General features: G+C 49.9%; 1 protein-coding gene across 1 annotated transcript in view; it reads right to left on the reverse strand.

Annotated features, from left to right (window-relative positions):
• CACNA1F (calcium voltage-gated channel subunit alpha1 F) overlaps positions 1-18,864 on the reverse strand; it is a 77,333-nt gene that overhangs the window by 12,379 nt on the left and 46,090 nt on the right. Inside the window, 12 exon segments of the mRNA XM_056850406.1 lie at positions 2,576-2,701; positions 2,814-2,944; positions 3,632-3,733; positions 6,278-6,380; positions 6,790-6,886; positions 7,942-8,069; positions 8,648-8,807; positions 9,733-9,824; positions 10,924-10,989; positions 11,448-11,576; positions 16,189-16,272; positions 18,048-18,158. Of these exon segments, the coding sequence (XP_056706384.1) occupies positions 2,576-2,701; positions 2,814-2,944; positions 3,632-3,733; positions 6,278-6,380; positions 6,790-6,886; positions 7,942-8,069; positions 8,648-8,807; positions 9,733-9,824; positions 10,924-10,989; positions 11,448-11,576; positions 16,189-16,272; positions 18,048-18,158 (1,329 nt within the window).

Raw genomic sequence — 18,864 nt, forward strand, 5'->3', positions numbered from 1 at the left:
ACACCATGCATAATTTTATAGACCTCTATCATGTCTCCCCTTGACAAGCTAGAAGCACACTAGGGGCCTTCAGACCGTTCTCCTTCCCTTCCCCCCACCCCAATATCTCGCAACCAGCCTTCCAGCCTTTCCTCTTCAGCAACACGCAGCAACATATTGCACACGCATCTGCTCCCCCGGCAGCTCACTAGCGGCCCGCTCCATTCTGAGCACGGAACAGCAGGCATGAAGAAGCAGGGCGGGTACTGGCAAGAAGCAACCTTTTCCGATTCGCATTATCGCACTGCGTTGTCTAAGAGGCGAGTTTAAGGAACAGGGGAAGAAATCAGGGCTTGCCTGGCTTGAAAATAATACATTACCTTCCCATTTCTATGTAAAATCACACTATTTTTTTTTTAGAAAACTACGGTGCGTTAGATACGGTTCGCAGCTCTGCCACCGTCACTGAGAAGAGAACATTGTTCTGACACTATTCAGCATTCGTCTTTTTGAACCAATTAAAGTAACCAAGTTAAATAAAGATAGTTCCAGAGGGTAGCAACATTGATCTGCAATAGAAGAGCTAGATTCGAGTCTGGTCACACCTTAGAGACCAGCAAGATTTTCAGAGTATAAGCTTTCGAGAGTCAAAGACCATTTATGGAGGGTCGATTTTGATGCTCGCTCAAAGCTCCTTTTTTAAATCCAACCTTTAAAATGCCTGTTCACGGTCCCAATGCAAGAGGAGAAAGTCAAACAAATTCCACCCCCACTGGCCTGCTCCTTCATTACTTCGTTTGCGTAGCCATTAGAAATCGTCGTTTGCATAGCTAACCCGCGGCTGTGATTCTTCATGCTTCCTTGAGTGAATGCTTCAAGGTGGGGACAGAGCAAATAAAAAAGGTCGCATTAAAGGCGCTCTTAAGAAATACGAAGCAGGCATGTGCCAGCTTCGCAGTGACTTCTGGAATGATGGTTCAGCGTGAAGAACTCAAAAAAAAAAAAAAGCAAGGCACTTCAGCCTGGAACATGTTGCTAAATAAACAGCCAAAGAGACCAGTCTCTCAGGCCCTGCGGGATCTGATGCAATTCCGCAGGGCCCACAAGACTTAGATGTTCCGCCAGGTCTATGGTTGAGGGCAGCAACAGCTTTCCATCTTAGATGCCCTCCCCTGCCCCCTTACTCCCTCCCCTCCCCCTCCTCTTCCTTTTCTCCCCTACTCTGCCTTCCTAGTTATATTATTAGTTCTGCCTACCCTAAACCTTGATTCACACTCACCACTGGAACTATTAAGGGCACTCAAAATATTGTCGAAGGCTTTCACAATCAGAGTTCATTGGTTCTTGCAGGTTATTTGGGCTGGTGTAACCGTGGTCTTGGTATTTTCTTTCCTGACGTTTCGCCAGCAGCTGTGGCAGGCATCTTCAGAGGAGTTACTCCTCTGAAGATGCCTGCCATAGCTGCTGGCGAAACGTCAGGAAAGAAAATACCAAGACCACGGTTACACAGCCCAAATAACCTGCAAGGACCTATTAAGGGCACCATTAGAATGCTAAGATGTCAAATTATTTTAACCATAATATGTGTATGTTTTAAATTGTACACTATGTTCTGGGCCGCCCCGAGCCCTTCATTGCCAGGGAGGGAAGGTAGATAGATAGACAGAAGGACAGACAGACAATAGAAAGAAAGATGGATACCAGAAAGGTAGGTAGGTAGATAGATAGATAGATAGATAGATAGATAGATAGATAGACAAAAAGCTCCCTTCATCAGATACAAATGAGAATGAAGATCCATCAACTCTTACATCCTTCTATAATCACCCCTCTGATCTGGATGGTGAAGAAGAAGAGTTGGTTTTCATATGCCGACTTTCTCTACCACTTAAGGAAGAATCAAACCGGCTTACAATCACCTTCCCTTCCCCTTCCCACAACAGACACCCTGTGAGGTAGGTGGAGCTGAGAGAGTGTGACTAGCCCAAGGTCACCCAGCTGGCTTCATGTGGAGGAGTGGGGAAACAAATCCAGTTTACCAGATTAGCCTCCGCCATTCATGTGGAGGAGTGGGGAATCGAACCCGGTACTCCAGATCAGAGTCCACCGCTCCAAACCACTTCTCTTATCCACTACACCACACTTGGTGGATTTTCATTCTCATTTGCCTCTGACAAAGGGAGCTTTGGCTCATGAAAGCTCACACCCCAAAAATCTTGTAGGTCTCTAAGTTCAGCAAAATTAAAAGAGGTACATTGACCATAAGGTTCTGTCCACCTTCCTCTTGATTTCTTCCATCTTTCCTCCAAGGAGATTATGGATGGGTACGTTGTAGCCCCCGCGTTCTGGTCTCACAACAAGCCTGTCGTTGAGGTTAGCTCAAGAGAGCATGACTAGTCCAAGACCTCCCAGTTAGTTTTGTGGCCGAGTCAGGATTTGAACCCCAGTCTCCCAGATCTTAATCCGGTACTCTAACCACTGCGCTCCACTTAACCCTGTCTCAGCTGGTGATTTTTGCTTGCAGAGGGGAAAAGATACAAGACCCCAACTCAGCTTCACACAGATTATGGCCCTGAGAACTAAGACAAACGCTTGCCTTGTAGGTCACAGTCTCCTCTTCACACACAGTCTCATCTGCTTCCTCCTCCTCCTCCTCTTCCAGGTCGCAGGACATGGCCCGGCGGATTTCGGGCCCCAGGTCTTGCAAGCTTTTCAGTCCTGCCTGCGTGGGAGAAAGAGGCCCGAGCAACAGGGTCAGCCGGCCTGGTATTCCCACTGCTTTCCCCGATCACCAGCTCAGCTAGGAAGCCCATGTCGGGTTGGGGGTGACGCACCTGCAGAGCGGAAGAGTTGCTCGGGGGCCCGTCTGGCCCCAGCAGCCCCCTCTCCTTCCGCTTCCGGAACTTCCGGAAATAATCCTGGATCAGGAACGTGGCGTAGAATTTCCCAACGGTGACCTCTTCCTCTGTCGAGGGAGATGGAAATGGAAGATAGGGACGGGATATGTGCTTATTTCAACGGCAGTGCCGCACAGCCTCATGGAACGGGCGCACTCGCTTTGAAAAGGCTAACAGCGCGGTGGCACCGGGAAGACCAGGCCAGTCATTGTGGTCATCTTGAAGGAGCCATAGTTGTCTAGGCCAGGGGTGTCAAACATAAGGCCTGAGGGCCGGATCCGGCCTCTTGAGAGCTCTTATCCGGCCAGCAAGCCAGTCGAGGCAGCCATGTCCCTACCCCCCAGTCTCAATCTGGGCTGGCTTAAAGACTGCCAGTGAGGGGGAGCTCACCACCTCCCTAGGTAGCCTATTCTACTGTCAAACAACTCTTACTGTAAAAAATGTTTTCCTAATATCCAGTTGGTACCTCTCCTCCTGCAATTTAAACCCATTATCGCGAGTCATCTCCTCTGCTGCCAACAGGAATGGCTCCCTGCCCTCCTCTAAGTGACAGCCCTTCATATACTTAAAGAGAGCAATCCTGTCCCCCCTCGTGTCCCCCCTCAACCTCCTCTTCTCCAGACTTTGTAATTATGTAAGATAATTACAAAACGGGGCCGAGAACAGGTGCCGGGCCGGAAGCCCAGATATCCGGGTTCAGTTTCTCTGACTGGGAAGGGCATGGCGCCCCACTGCTAGAAGAAAGATGCACTGACCTTCTGGTGGCGGGATCACCTCGTTCAGGAGTTTGGGCTTGGTCCGCTTCCAGATCTTTTTGATGACAGAGCGGAGCTCCTTATTGGCCACCTCCAGTTCTCCTATAGGAGAGGGGCAGAAGGACAAAAAAAGAGGTGATTTTCCGGATGCCTCCATTATGGAGCTGCTGCAGGGCCTGCCTGGGGAGGGGCATCGAGGCAAAGAGCTGTGGAACAGGAGGGGTGGGGTCCCAAGTCAAAGAAGAACGAGATGGAGTCAGGAGAATAATGAGAAAGAAGCGACGATTTTGGGACCGAACAGCTAGGTTCACAGTCTAAAACCTCTAGGGAGAAAGACAAAGGCCTTTTCCGCATTCTCGTCTCAAAGTTCCTGTTTCCTCGTGTTGTTTTTTAAAGTTCCACACATGCCTTTTTCCCAATAGGGGTCAATTCGATATAGCAGAAGATTAAATCTAGCTTGTTTCCCTGCTGATTTAAACAGCAGTTTTCTACTCTTGATAAAAACGGGTGTGATATCGAATCGACCACTAGAGGGAGCAAAAGACGTGCAGAACTTTAAAAAAAAAACACCAAAGAAACAGGAACTTAGAGACGAGGAAAAAGAGAATGCAGAAAAGCCCAAAGGCTGTTTCCGGGGGTGGGGGGTATTACCGGAAGAGCACTGCTCTAATCTAGATCTCATTTCTAGCAGACGTTAGCTCTGGGATATACAATAGTAACGCACTATAGCATGGTTCAATAGCCGTTGTGTATGGTCACAAATAACCCCTCCAGCAGGAAGTAGATCCACTTCACTGGCCACATAGAGTTGCCAACTCTGGGTTGGTGTCGCGAGAATTTTAAGTATTGAACATTAGTTCATGTTCAATATATATCATTAATTTATATTAAATGAGTTTGGGTTGGAAATGACCACCTGCATACCACACAAAAACCTGACTTTCAGAAAACAGCCCTTTTAGCTTACATCAGCTCCAATTAGGCTCTTGACCCTAAAGGGCACAGGAGCTAGTCACCCAAAGCACATTGCATGCTCCAAATCAAGGCCGTTCAAGCAGGCGGCAAATTGTCTGCCCACTCTAGGAGGAGATTGTTTTGGAACATTGATGGACAGGACAATCAGATAGCAGACCCGGATACTGAAAGAATTATTATGGAACAAGATATTTCTAAACAATTTTAGTCATGATTTGTGAAAACCCATTTCCTAAGAATGTGACAGGGAGGGGTCTGTTTGAGACCCTCTCCTCCATAAAAGGCTGACCCAAATCCTCAGTCCTTCGTCCTTCCACTGAGAGACCACAGACCCTTTGAATGGTTGCCATCTCTGTCTCTCTCTCTGGAAGTGACCCAGGGGCCTCTGTATCTGTTGTCTGTCAATATGTACGTTTGTTAAGTACTGTCATATATGTTAAATATTGCTTTCTCCTTTGCTTCATATTCTTTTTGTAAGTTCAATAAAACTGAATGGTTTACTGCTCATATGGCTTGAATGATGTTTAAGAATGACTGTGTAAGAATGTTTCTCTGTATGAAAGGTCCTTTTCTAGCCAGATCTCTATGGGTTGCTTTTTGGTAAGTGAAGCAGGCAGAGAGGGCCATGCACAACAAACTAGAAGGGGGGACAACAAAAGATTCCCACCACATTTGGGAAATTCCTAGAGATTTGGAGGTGAAGCCTGGAGAGGGGAGGGTTTGGGAAGGGGAGGAGCCTCGACCGGATAGAATGCTATAGAGTCCACCCTCCAAAGCAGCCATTTTCTCCAGGGGAACTGATCTCTGTAGTCCAGAGACCAGTTGAAATTCCAAGAGATCTCCAGGCCTCACCTGAGGATGGTGACCCTAATCCCGAGCGACCCAAGCAGCCACTTGGAGTGCCAACCAGTGGGCAGCTGCTATGTGGCGGGAGGTGGCGGCAGGAGCATGCAGCCTCAGCAGGATCTAAGCCAGCCTTCACAAAAAGTGCAGACTGCAGACTAGATCTTGTGGGGGAAGGGAGGAAGTGGACAGCATGGGTGGAGGGCACGAGGGACACTTCCCTAGCCTGAGCTGGCTCTGATGGAAGGAAGAAAGCTCTTCCCCTTCCACAGGTCTAGCATCCACAATGGTGCCTTTATGCTATCAAATTTGCAGCATGCACCGCCAATTGTGGCCAGCCCTACCTGCCATATTGTACCACCCCCCCCCCCGTATATATTTTTTTGGGCTGGGGACAGGGCCAGCCTTGCCCACTGGACCCCCCAAGATCGATGGATTTCCCAAATCAACCTGGAAACCAAGGGATGCGGGTTGCTGTGACATTTCTGTCTCTAGGCACGTTCCCACACTCTGCATCCAACCCCTGCCCTGAACCTCAGAGCCATGGCGGTACCCAAGTGGTCAGTAGGGATGGACATCAGCACCTCCTCCTGAGGTACTACATGTCCCATTTTTTTTCTTTTGTGTTACAATGCAGCAGGACATTTTCTGGCACACCAACTTAAGCAGTCTCCCTCTCCTGTGTCCCTTTCCTCCGAGGAATGGATCTCCTGGGCATGCCAAACAGGGCAGGTATGTTCTCTAGAAGTTGGAAGGGCAGTTGCCACCGGGCAAACGGGTTTGTGGAACCCCAGAATATGGTGCCTTTAGCACCTTTTTGCAGCTCACCATCCGTCTTGATCTTGAGGGACGTCCGCACCAGAGCAAAGAGGGTGGCGTTGAAGGTGACCGTCCCATCGGAGTTCAGGGGCATGTTCATCGCTACCAACCTCTGCAGAGACACAGAAATGAATCCAAGAATCCTGGCCCACTCCCAGGCCCTTCCTTACCGCGGTCCTTCGTCACCCTGACCACAAACCCTATTATCCTCCTGTTGGGTCACAGCCAACTTATGGCGACCCCTCAAAGGGTTTTCAAGGCAAGAGATGAATGAAGGTGGTTTGCTATTGCCTGCCTCTGCATAGTGACCCTGGTATTCCCTGGTGGTCTCCCATCCAAGTCCTAACTAGGGCCAACCCTAATTAACTTCTGAGATCTGAGGAGAACAGGCTATCCTGCACCATCCAGGTCAAGGCAAGAGACCAACTTAGCTTCCAAGCTCTAAAGAGCTCAGGCTAATCAAGGCTATTCAGACCGCAAGAGAGAATCTAGGACTCACATCCAAACAGACAGAGGATTACCTTGCAAGCTACACGGTGGGGGCAGAGCTTCCCGAAACCCAAGGGTGGCTGTATCCGGCGTAGCAGGGCCACCACATCGAGGTGCTTGATGCGACCCCTGAAGGAACAAAATGAGGGCATTTCAAGGGGGTGGGGGAGCTGTGGCACAGATGCGGCTCCCCCTGCTAGGGCTACAAGAGATGCAAACTGGGATTGTAATGGCATCATCTAGAAAAGACATTCGTTTCACAAAGACATCCTTTGTCAGAGGGTCAGGGTCAATGTCTCTCTGACGCCTCAAGTGGCAGAATCTTGGATTTTGGCCATGGTAACAACAGACTATCGGAGCCCCATGGTGCAGAGTGGTAAGCTGCAGTACTGCAGTCAAAAGCTCTGCTCACGACCTGAGTTCGATCCCGACAGAAGTCGGTTTCAGGTAGCCGGCTCAAGGTTGACTCAGCCTTCCATCCTTCCGAGGTCGGTGAAATGAGTACCCAGCTTGCTGGGGGTAAAGGGAAGACGACTGGGGAAGGCACTGGCAAACCACCCCGTAAACAAAGTCTGCCTAGGAAATGTCGAGATGTGACGTCACCCCATGGGTCAGAAATGACCCGGTGCTTGCACAGGGGACCTTTACCTTTTTAACAACAGACTACTAAGGACAGGAAAATTGGAAGCCTTCTCACTGCTGCCCCTGGTGGAAAGTGCCAAGACTGCAGGAGGGCCCAGGTATACCTGCTATCCCCAGTATATGAATCCTTGTACAGTAGAATCCTTGTACAGTAGCTAGCCCTTGAAGCACTTTCTAATTATAAACGCGATGATGATTTATGAACAGAAGAAAAAGCCCTACTGGAGAAGGCCAACAGTCTATCTAGTCCACGATCCTTTTCCCTCACAGTATTGTACCAGAAACTCCAGAAGAACCACAGATGTGACCCCCCCCCCCACAATTGTCCCTCAGCAGTGGACACGGCCTCTGAATGTGAAGTTTCCAGTTGGGCATCCATGAATTTGCATAACCCCATTTTAAAGCCACCTGAACCAGTGGTCACCGCGACATCACGCGGCAGTGAGTTCCGCAAATTAACGCAGGTGTTTTGATTGGGGAGGGGGATCTGGAATTTATTAGTAGGGACTAGGACTGCAGGGAAAAGAAGTGTGGTCTCTTACTTGGCAGCTGGGTCATATTCCGACCAGATCCGCTTGAACTCATCGAGATGGTGGGGACCCAGAATGGACCAGTCGCGGGTTAGATAGTCAAAATTGTCCATGATGACAGCGACAAAGAGGTTAATGATCTAGAAGAGATGCAAGAGAGAGAGAGAGCAGGTCAGAGGTCAATGGACGCTTCCAAGCAGGCCACCACAGGCAGGCAGGGAGAACAAAACTTGAATAAACCAGTGGCACCTTCAGAGACACCAGAAACTGCCTTATACTGAATCAGACCATCAGTCCATCGTCACTACAGACTACTCTGACCGGCAGTGGCTCTCCAGGGTCTCAGGTGGAGGTCCTTTCAACTGGACATGCCAGGGATTGAACTTGGGACCTTCTGCATGACAAGTGGGTGCTCTGCCATTCAGCCACAGCCCCACCCCAAAGGCTTACAATTACCTTCCCTTCAACCTTTCACCATTTGTCGGGAACTTTTAATATCTTGGTCTCCTTCGCTTTAGGTTATATCAGAGCCTTTTGTACGTATGATGCACACTGTCTGCACACAGTTTTGAATGCTGTAAATACATGTGTAAATATTGGTGATAGAACATAATAAGAATTATTCATTGTGATATAGATTATAGGGCTTTGTGATTTATGGTGAGCCTGTGTGCTGTTTTTTTCTTTACACCACCTGGAGGTTGGCAACCCTACTCACCAGGAAGGCGCAGAGCATGAAGAAGCTGATGAAGTAGACGATGGCGAAGGTGCTGCCGCAGGTGAACTCTTCCCCGGGCTCATAATCGGACTCTGGATCGCAGCGTTTGCCGGGCAAGCTGGCCAGCATGATCTCCTGCCAGGCTTCCCCTGTGGCGCACCTGGAGAGGGGGGAGCAAGGTGAAGGCAGGCCACAGAGCTGGGACAGACGCGCCCTTACGCAAGTGGGCATCCCATGGTCCGGGGGACGCCCACTCGAAGGCAAGACTTAAACCGTAAACCGCTTCGGTAAAGGTGAAGAAGAAGAAGAGTTGGTTTTTCTATGCCGACTTTCTCTATCACTTAAGGGAGAATCAAACCGGCTCACAATCGCCTTCCCTTCCCCACAACAGACACCCTGTGAGGTAGGTGGGGCTGAGAGAGCTGTGACTAGCCCAAAGTCACCCAAGGAGTCTAATCTGGAGAGCCGGGTTTGACTCCCCACTCCTCCACATGAGCTGCGGGTGCTAATCTGGTGGGCTGGATTTGTTTCCCCACTCCTACACATGAAGCCAACTGGGTGACCTTGGGCTGGGTCACAGCTCTCTCAGCCCCACCTACCTCACAGGGTGTCTGTTGTGGGAGAGGAAAGGGAAGGTGATTGTAAGCCGGTTTGAGCCTCCCTTAAGTGGTAGAGTGGCATCACAAACCATTCGCTTGCTTTCGTTTCTCATTTATGCTGAGGCTGAACTGAGTAGGAAGCAAGGAAAATAGCCCATCCATGAAGAGGTGCTTTCATCTTACTTGGCAGACATAAATTTGAGTATATGGAGGTAGTGGGAAGCAGGGAGGGAGAGAATGTGCCCTTCTGGAACGCTGGAGTGATTCTGCTTCATCGGAGGTGACTTCAGGTGATTTATTACTGGACAAAGCACCTGAATTCTCCCCTTCAGGTCAGCAGGTTCTAAGAAAGCGTATCTTTTTTTTTTCATGTTCCATTTATATTTTCCTTGGGACTGCCTCTAAGACGGCTGATACGAGAGCTGCGGTTCTCTGCCAGAGAGAGTTAAAGCGGAAAGAGGAGGACGAAGAGGAGGGGGGGGATACCTGAATAGCAGCAGCACGGCCTGCGGAAAAGTCTGGAAGTTATTGTTGCGGTTGATCGGAGTGTTATCCTGCAGCGCCACTTTCCCAAAGGTCTGAAAGACAAGGAAACGGGTTCTGCAGGTCAGGTCACAAAGGAACAAAGAGATCCGAGGTGGGAAAACATTTCAGAGGCAAACGGGCAAATGACTCAGCCCTCTTCTCCAGCTCGCCTGGAAAAAAAACCACACACCTGGCGCTGCTAGGTCTATAGCAGGACGCTGCTTCGGGTACCCATGGACAAGATGTGCATGTTTCTCACGCACTCCTCCTGTTCAATTTGCAAAGCAGAGAAACAAATGTGATACTCAGACTAGAGTATCATGTGTGGGGTAGAAAACTCTTCAGTGCCACAAGTTGGCCGGCACAAGTCAGACGGCTGAATGCCTCCATTTTTAAAACACCCTGTTTACCCAGGGCCCTGCACAATCATGGCGCACAGTTCTAGCAACACCGATGCTGAAAAGTATAAAACTTCTTCAGAAATTTATTTTATTCAATTTGTACCCCGCCCTTTCCTGGCAAACCGGGCTCAGGGCGGATGGCAACATGTAAATGTGTGTGTGTGTTAAGTGCTGTCAATTCTGACTCCTGGCGACCCTATGAATCAACATCCTCCAAAACGTGGTATCTTTAACAGCCTTGCTCAGGTCTTGCAAACTGAGGGCCGTGGCTTCCTTTATAGAGTCAATCCATCTCTTGTTGGGTCTTCCACTTATCCTGAACATGTAAATACAATATGCATAACATTTACGGTAAAAATAATAAAAGTCTGATCTAACTAAAACATAAATCCTATCCTGTCTGTTGATGGCCACTCTCAAATATGACCTAATTACCCTACCACCTAAAGGAAGAGTATTCCCACATGGTGGCAAGCCAAGACAGTATAGACCAGGGAGGTCAAACATACGGCCCGAGGGCCGGATCTGGTGCCTTGAGAGCTCTTACCCAGCCCGCAAACCAGCCGAGGCAGCCACCCCCTCAACCTCGATCTGGGCTGGTGAGGCATGGCCCAAGTGGCATTTATGTCATATCCAGCCCTTGTGACAATTGAGTTTGATACACCTGGTACAGACGATCACCGGTTGGCAGAAACATGCGTACTTTAGTCTGCTTCTCGAAGCGTCTGGGGTGGGGCTGGGCCCTACTCACCTGCATGCCGATGACAGCATAGATGAAGAAGATCATGGCAATGAGAAGGGCGACATACGGCAGCGCCTGGAGGCGGAACAGATACAGAGTGACTTTGGAAGGAGGGATCTGCTCTACGGATAGGCTGGGTTCAGCCTAGGGTTGCCAACCTCCAGGTGAGGCCTGGAGATCTCCCAGCGTTACAACAGATCTCCAGATGACAGAGATCACGGAGAACACGGCATTACACCCCTCCCCCTCCAAACCCTGTCTTCTCAAGGCTCCACCCCCCAGATCTCCAGAAATTCCCCCAAACTGGAGTTGGCAACCCTGGCTTCAACCCAGATTTCCTACCAAACATTGCTTTCAGGCACCGTGCTGATGAGTGCTCTTGCCTTTCCCATACGAGGATGGAGAAATGCAGGGAGGCAGGCAGACAGGGCTGGTTCCAGGTTTTTGTGGAGCCCTGGATAGACCGTGCCCAGGGGCCTCTATCCCCCCACGCCTTCCTTTCCACCCCACACCTCCCGTGAAAAGCTGATGACCTGGAAGGACTTGATGAAGGTCCAGAGGAGGGTGCGGATGCCCTCCCCTTTGCTGAGCAGCTTCACCAGGCGCATGACGCGGAAGAGGCGGAAGAAGGTGATGGAGATGCGGGAGCTGTCCTCCGAGCTCTGCGGAGAAGGAACGCGGGTCAGCACGCGTACGAAACCTCAACAAGCGGGCACTTAGGCCTGGGCAACCCTGGACTTCCTCGGTGGTCTCCCATGCAAGTCCTAAGCAGGGCCGACCCTGCTTAGCTTCTGAGATCTGGCCAGCCTGGGTCATCCAGGTCAAGGCAAGAGATAGTGGTTTGCCGTTGCCTGCCTCTGCATAGCAACCCTGGACTTCCTCGGTGGTCTCCCATCCAAGTACTAACCAGGGAAGACCCTGCTTAGTCTTCAGACCTGACGAGATCAGGCTAGCCTGGGCCATCCAGGGGCAGGGCCCAGGTGAGTTACACAGCGTAAATCAATGCAGTCAATAGGAGGAGATATCTAATAAGCAATGCAAGAGGATCCTAGAGTTCCTTGATGGTCTCCCATCCACGTACTAACCAGGGCCAACTCTGCTTAGCTTCCGAGATCAAGCTAGCATGAGCCATCCTGGTCAGGGCAACAAGCCCATCTGAGATCCCAATTCGTCTTTTCCCGAGTGACAGGTACTGGAATGGAGGCATGCTGCCTCTGTACGGGGAGGAATCAGGTGGGCCTACTCATGAGGCAAATGACATCCCGTGCCTCAAATGCAGGGGTGTCGAAATAAGGCTTGCGGGCTGGATCCGGCCCCTTGAGAGCTCTTATCTGGCCAGAGAGCTCCCCCCCCCCCCGCTCGATCTGGGCTGTCGAGGCATGGCCCGGCCCAAGCAAGTGATGTTTATGCCATATCTGACCCTCATAGCAATTGAGTTCGACACCCCTTGTCTAGACCCCTTGGGGTTTGATTCCCCACTCCCTCCACGTGAGCGGCGGAGGCTAATCTGGAGAATCCGGTTGGCTTCCCCACTCCTACACATGAAGCCCGCTGGGTGACCTTGGGCTAGTCACAGTTCTCTTAGAGCTCTCTCGGCCCCACCTACCTCACAGGGTGTCTGTTGTGGGGAGGGGAAGGGAAGGTGATTGTAAGCCGGTTTGATTCTTCCTTAAGTGATAGAGAAAGTCGGCATATGAAAACCAACTCTTCTTCTTCTCTTATCTGGCCTGTGAGCCAACTGAGGCAGCCACCACCACCCCGCCCGATCTTGGGTGGCGAGGCCCGGCCCGATCAAGTGGCATTTTTGCCATATCCGACCCTCATAATAATTGAGCTTGACATCCCTGCCCAAATGCATGCTTTGGAGAGAGGAACAACCAGGCCGTTGTTGGATATGGCTACCGCTCATTCTTCCAGGTGCACGGCTGCCTGTTTTGCCCCGTTGCAGGCATTTTTATTAGTCCTAGATTAGCAGGGAAAGTGCTAGGCGGTTGCTAGGCAACCATGCCACTCTCCCCCTTTTTTTTTCTGCAGCCATATGCTGCAAAACACAAGCTGGGGCCGAGGGAGCGAAGCACATGGCAGGGTAATGTGGAAGAAACAGCAGAAAGGAAAGCGCAGAGTCCGAGGCATGGAAACGATGTGCACCAAGCCGAGGCTGCCTAAAGTCCAGGGCCAACCTGAAGACGGCGCCTTCAGATCCACGTTCCATGCTGGCCTCCCCACGCAATCATGCCTCATTCTCATGCCCCACACAATACACCTCTGTCCAAGCATACAGAAGAAGAAGAGTTGGTTTTTATGCTCCGCTTTTCTCTGCCTTTAAGGAGTCTCAAAGCAGCTCACAATCACCTTCCCTTCCTCAGTGGTAGAGCATCTGCTTGGCATGCAGAAGGTCCCGGGTTCAATCCCCGGCGTCTCCAGTTAAAGGAACTAGGCAGGTAGGTGATGTGAATGACCTCCGCCTGAGACCCCGGAGAGCAGCTGCCAGTCTGAGTAGGCAATACTGACTTTGATGGACCAAGGGTCTGGTTCAGTAGAAGGCAGCGTCATGTGTTCATATGCACAACAGACACCTTGTGAGGTGGGTGGGGCTGGGAGAGTTCGATGAGAACTGTGACTGGCCCAAGGTCACCCAACAGTAGTCTTCCCAGGTCCCTCCTCTGCTCCGGCGGGAGGCTATGGGACTGTGGGTGCGGGTTTTTTTCCTGGTTTACAACTGGAAGTGCCGCCTTGCAAGGGGCCTTTTCCTCTTAGTTTGAGCGGTAAAGCGGCCCTTTACCACTCAAACTAAGAGGAAAAGGCCCCTCGCAAGGCGGCACTTCCGGTTGTAAACCGGAAGTGCCACGTGCCAACAGCGCATGCATGTACGTTTGCCCGCCGACCCTCAGGTGGTTGACCGGCAGAGGGGCGAATTACCGGGGGTTTGCCCGCCACCACCAGGCACCTGGCAACCCTACCCAGCAGGCTTCGAATGGAGGAGCGGGGAATCAAACCCGGTTCTCCAGATTAGTGTCTGCCGCTCTTAACCACTACACCATGCTGGCTTGCCCAATGCTTGGCAGAACACATCACAACCTATTTCCGATTCCCCAGAACAGAACAGAACAGAACAGAACAGAACAGAACAGAACAGAACAGAATGAAGTTTTCTCATTGGAAGGGGTCGCTTTGGCACCCAGGGACACCATGAAAAGTAGTTTGAGGGGAGTGGGGAGAAAAGGGGCAGAGAAGGGGAATGAAGACACAGCCAGCTGGGGGAAGGAGGGGCATAAAGCGGGGCGGGCAGGCAGAAAGATGGATGGGTGAGTAGGTGAGCCAGGGTGGGAGAAAAGAGCAAGTGGTGGGAGAGAAAAGGAAGTGGGGAGGAAAGGTGGAGTCACAACAAGAGGAGTGAAGACAGAAAGTGTAGGGCAAATGGGATTTCCCTTCTCATGTAGGTCCCCCTCACTTTCCGAAACTTCCATGCTCACTATCTTTACCCCATAGCACAAGATGGCATAAAAACATAAGAACATAAGGAAAGCCCTGGTGGATGAGACCAAGGCCCATCAAATCCAGCAGTCTGTTTACACAGAGGCCGACCAGGTGCCTCTGTGTGTGTGTGTTAAGTGCTGTCAAGTCGCTTCCGACTCATGGCGACCCTATGAATGAAAGTCCTCCAAAATGTCCTATCTTTGACAGCCTTGCTCAGATCTTGCAAATTGAAGGCTGTGGCTTCCTTTATTGAGTCAATCCATCTCTTGTTGGGTCTTCCTCTTTTCCTGCTGCCCTCAACTTTTCCTATCATGACGGTCTTTTCCTAGGTGCCTCTAGGAAGCCCCCAAACAAGACGACTGCAGCAGCATTATCCTGCCTGCGTTCCACAGCACCTAATATAATGGGCATGCTCCTCTGATCCTGGAGAGAATAGGTATGCATCATGACTAGTATCCATTTGGACTAGTAGCCATGGATTTGGACTAGTAGCCATTTGGACTAGTAGCCATTTGGACTAGTAGTGCTGCAACAGACCATCCTCCATAAGAAAGGCTGTGCTGGATCAGACCAAGGCCCATCAAGTCCAGCAGTCTGTTCACACAGGGGCCAACCAGGTGCCTCTAGGAAGCCAACAAGCAAGACGACTGCAGCAGCATTATCCTGCCTGCGTTCCACAGCACCCAATATAAGAGACATGCTCCTCTGATCCTGGATTGCTTAGCTAACCGCAGTTCCATTTCTAGAGATATCATCACCCTCATTTATGAACCTGTTTGTTGCCCCCACTCAGCAGGTCTCAGTCACCCTTCCACAGCCCACCCCCAAATATCTCTGGGATTAAACACAAGGCTAATACCTCTCCAACGTGTCCTCCGTTCTAATGCGACAGGACGAAGGGAATGGCGTCGACAAAATGAAGATGGTGGAGAGGAAGCCACATGCCAAAATATCCAATGGGAAGCAGCAGAATGGCAGAAAACAGATGAATGAGAGGGGGAACAGAATGGATGCACGGACAGATAAACAGAGACAAAAAGACAAGGCAGTTGTGAAGGAGAGTGATGGATCCAGGAAGACAAAAGATGTTTTGCGCGAAGCAGGAGCGTTTCATCTCACGCCTCACGCGCGTCCAAAATTTGGAGCAGAAAATGGAAGCTGGCACAACATTTAGATATCTTTCTTGCAAAGTGTGTTTCTAGTCCTCATGGTAGTGGAGGTATATTTGAGTTGCACTAGCCCTGTTGACGTGTTACAGCCGACACATGTATATGCTGCATGTGTCTCTACACATCTGTGCATAAGAAAGAGCCAATGTGCATCCAGTTTACAAATGAAACTGGGGACCGGTACCTGGGAAAATATGAGGTTTAAATCACACATTCAAATTTACACGTGTGGAACATATGTAACGTATCTAACAATTCGAGCGGTTCCTCAGTGGAAAAGGCTTCCTCGTGAGATGGTGAGCTCTCCTCCCTGGAGGTTTTTAAGCAGAGGCTAGATGGCCATCTGTCAGCAATGCTGATTCTATAGCCTTAAGCAGATGATGAGAGGGAGGGCATCTTGGCCATCTTCTGGGCATGTAGTGGGGGTCACGAGGTGTGTGGGGGAAGGATAGTGCAAATTTCTTGCATTGTGCAGGGGGTTGGACTAGATGACCCTGGTGGTCCCTTCCAACTCTATGATTCTATGAAAATTTACAGACTTTCTGGCCGGTCTATCATAGAAATGTGAGGAAACAAACAAGAGAACATTGAGGTCTGGAACAGCCTGAAATGTGGGGGGATCACTCACATTCACTTCTGTGACGGCGATGTCCACAACACTCCCTACCACGATCAGAGCATCAAAAGTGTTCCATGCATCGACGAAGTAGTGCTGCAAGAGACCAACAAAAAAATTCCCCCTGCAACCATTTCTGCCTGGGAAGTTCAGCCAGAGAACCTAAAAGTTGAGCTGCAAATTTATACAAAGTACTGATGTTGTTTATTATATAGTGCAGGGTTTCTTAAACTTTTTCCACTCGTGACCCCTTTTTGCCTGAGAAATTTTTACGCCACCCCGGCTATATAGGTATATAAAATATGGGGTCGTGACCCACAGTTTAAGAAGCTTTGATATAGTGTAAAAAGGTAAAGGTCCCCTGTGCAAGCACCGGGTCATTCCTGACCCATGGGGTGACGTCACATCCCGACGTTTCCTAGGCAGACTTTGTTTACGGGGTGGTTTGCCAGTGCCTTCCCCAGTCATCTTCCCTTTACCCCCAGCAAGCTGGGTACTCATTTTACCAACCTCGGAAGGATGGAAGGTTGAGTCAACCTTGAGCCGGCTACCTGAAACCAACTTCCGTCGGGATGAAACTCAGGTCGTGAGCAGAGCTTGGACTGCAGTACTGCAGCTTACCACTCTGCGCCACGGGGCTCCTTTGATATAGTGTACATCCAATTAAAAACACTAGTGTATTGGCCAATACGCTTTATCATTGATTGAGGATAGACACATCCTGATGAAATAGGAAATACATTACAAGACCTCAGGGTCAGCCAATTTAAATAGTGAATATTCCAGACTTTAAACCAATAAGTGACAACAGGCCACGCTATATAGAAGGCAATTATTTTTAGCATACCTTTGTACGTATTTCAGGACGTGTATCTAAAATATGGAATTGTATGTATGACCACTGAAAAAGGCCCCATAGGCTGAAACACGTTTAGTTGTCCACTGGTCATTTACAGATATTTATGATCATCAACCCTGTTTGTAAATTAGCAATTATCTTGTTGGAGTCTTTTAACTGATTAGCCTCATTTTGGGGCCTAGTGTTTTTAATTGGGTGTATGCTATGTAATAAACAATATCAGTATTTTGTACAAATCTGCCGCTCAACTTTTAGGTTCTCGGTCTGTCTTGCTAAGATTGAGTCCCCCACCCCCCCGCCCACCCATGGGAAGGTCAGCCAGAGCAAGGCTCAGATACACCATTCGCATACGCGCCACACGATTCTTACCAGACGTTTTTAGCAGCGATGTAAGCGTGAAGGGAAATGGGATGGGGTTCCCCTAATGTGAATGGTGCCCACAGGGACTGCATTGCCACCGGTGCTCCAGCGCTGCCACAGGCCCCCTGTTCTAACCCACAAAGCCCTGCGATTGTTTGGGCCCAACATGCCCCTTGTTGGCTCACATCCCATTGTGTATAAAGTGCTGTCAACTCACAGGTGTCTTATGGTGGCCCTGTAGGGTTTTCAGGGCAAGAGATGAACAGAGGTGGTTTGCCATTGCCTGCCTCTGCACAGCAGCCCTAGATATCCTTGCTGGTCTCCCATCCAAGTACTAACCAGGGCCAATCCTGCTTAGCTTCTGAGATATGACAAGATCAGGGTAGCCTGGGCCATCCAGGTCAGGGCAAGAGACGTTCAGAGGTGATTTGTCATTGCCTTCCTCTGCACAGCAACCCTGGACTTCCTTGCTGGTCTCCCATCCAAATACTAACCAGGGCCGACCCTGCTTAGCTTCTGAGATATGACAAGATCAGGGTAGCCTGGGCCATCCAGGTCAGGGCAAGAGATGTTCAGAGGTGGTTTGCGGAGGGGAGAATCTCTGGAGCCATTTTTTAAAAAACCCTTCATCAAAACTCCCCAACTCCCAAACCTTGGGCTTGAAGGCGATGATTTTCAGCACCATCTCGACGGTGAAGAGTCCCGTAAAGATCATGTTGAGCAAGTCCATAACGTAGTTGAAGGGCATCGATTGTTCGTGGTGCTGAGGGGTGGGAGAGAGGAGGCCGGGAAAGGAGAGATGCAATTCTGGTAAGCTGCCTTGAACCACGAAGAAAGGCAGGACAGAAATGTTTTAATGAATTAAAAAAAAACACGATAACAATAATAACTTAGAGGAACATCAGGGGGATCAGCATCTCTCAAACTCCCTGCCTCTCGAGTAGAGCTAAATTTCGCCTCCCCGGATCCTCTCGGTTTCCTCCCCCTTCTGCTGTCCTGCAAACTGGAGCCATTAACACGAAGGCCTCTTTCTGCTCTTCATCTGTAGTGCTACTCATTATGGCTACTGGTAAAAATGGATACTAGTCATGATGCAGACCTATTCTCTCCAGGATCAGAGGAGCATGTTTATTATATTAGGTGCTGTGAAGCACAGGCAGGACAATTCTGCTGCAGCTGTCTTGTTTGTGGGCTTCCTAGAGGCACCTGGTTGGGTCTCTGTGTGAACATATTGCTGGACTTGAGCGGCCTTGGTCTGATCCAGCAGGGCTTTCCGTATGCTCTTATGGAGGATAGAGTTATCCATGACTACTAGTCAAAATGGATACTAGTCATGATGAATGCCTATTCTCTCCAGGATCAGAGGAGCAAGCCCATTATATTGTTTTACCAGGTTGATAATTGCACACATCTTATATGGGAGACATATACAGTCAGCATAAAAAATTTGAGACAATCTTACCAGGTAT

This window comes from Euleptes europaea, chromosome 1 (genome assembly GCF_029931775.1).
Source record: "Euleptes europaea isolate rEulEur1 chromosome 1, rEulEur1.hap1, whole genome shotgun sequence".
Lineage (NCBI taxonomy): Eukaryota > Metazoa > Chordata > Lepidosauria > Squamata > Sphaerodactylidae > Euleptes > Euleptes europaea.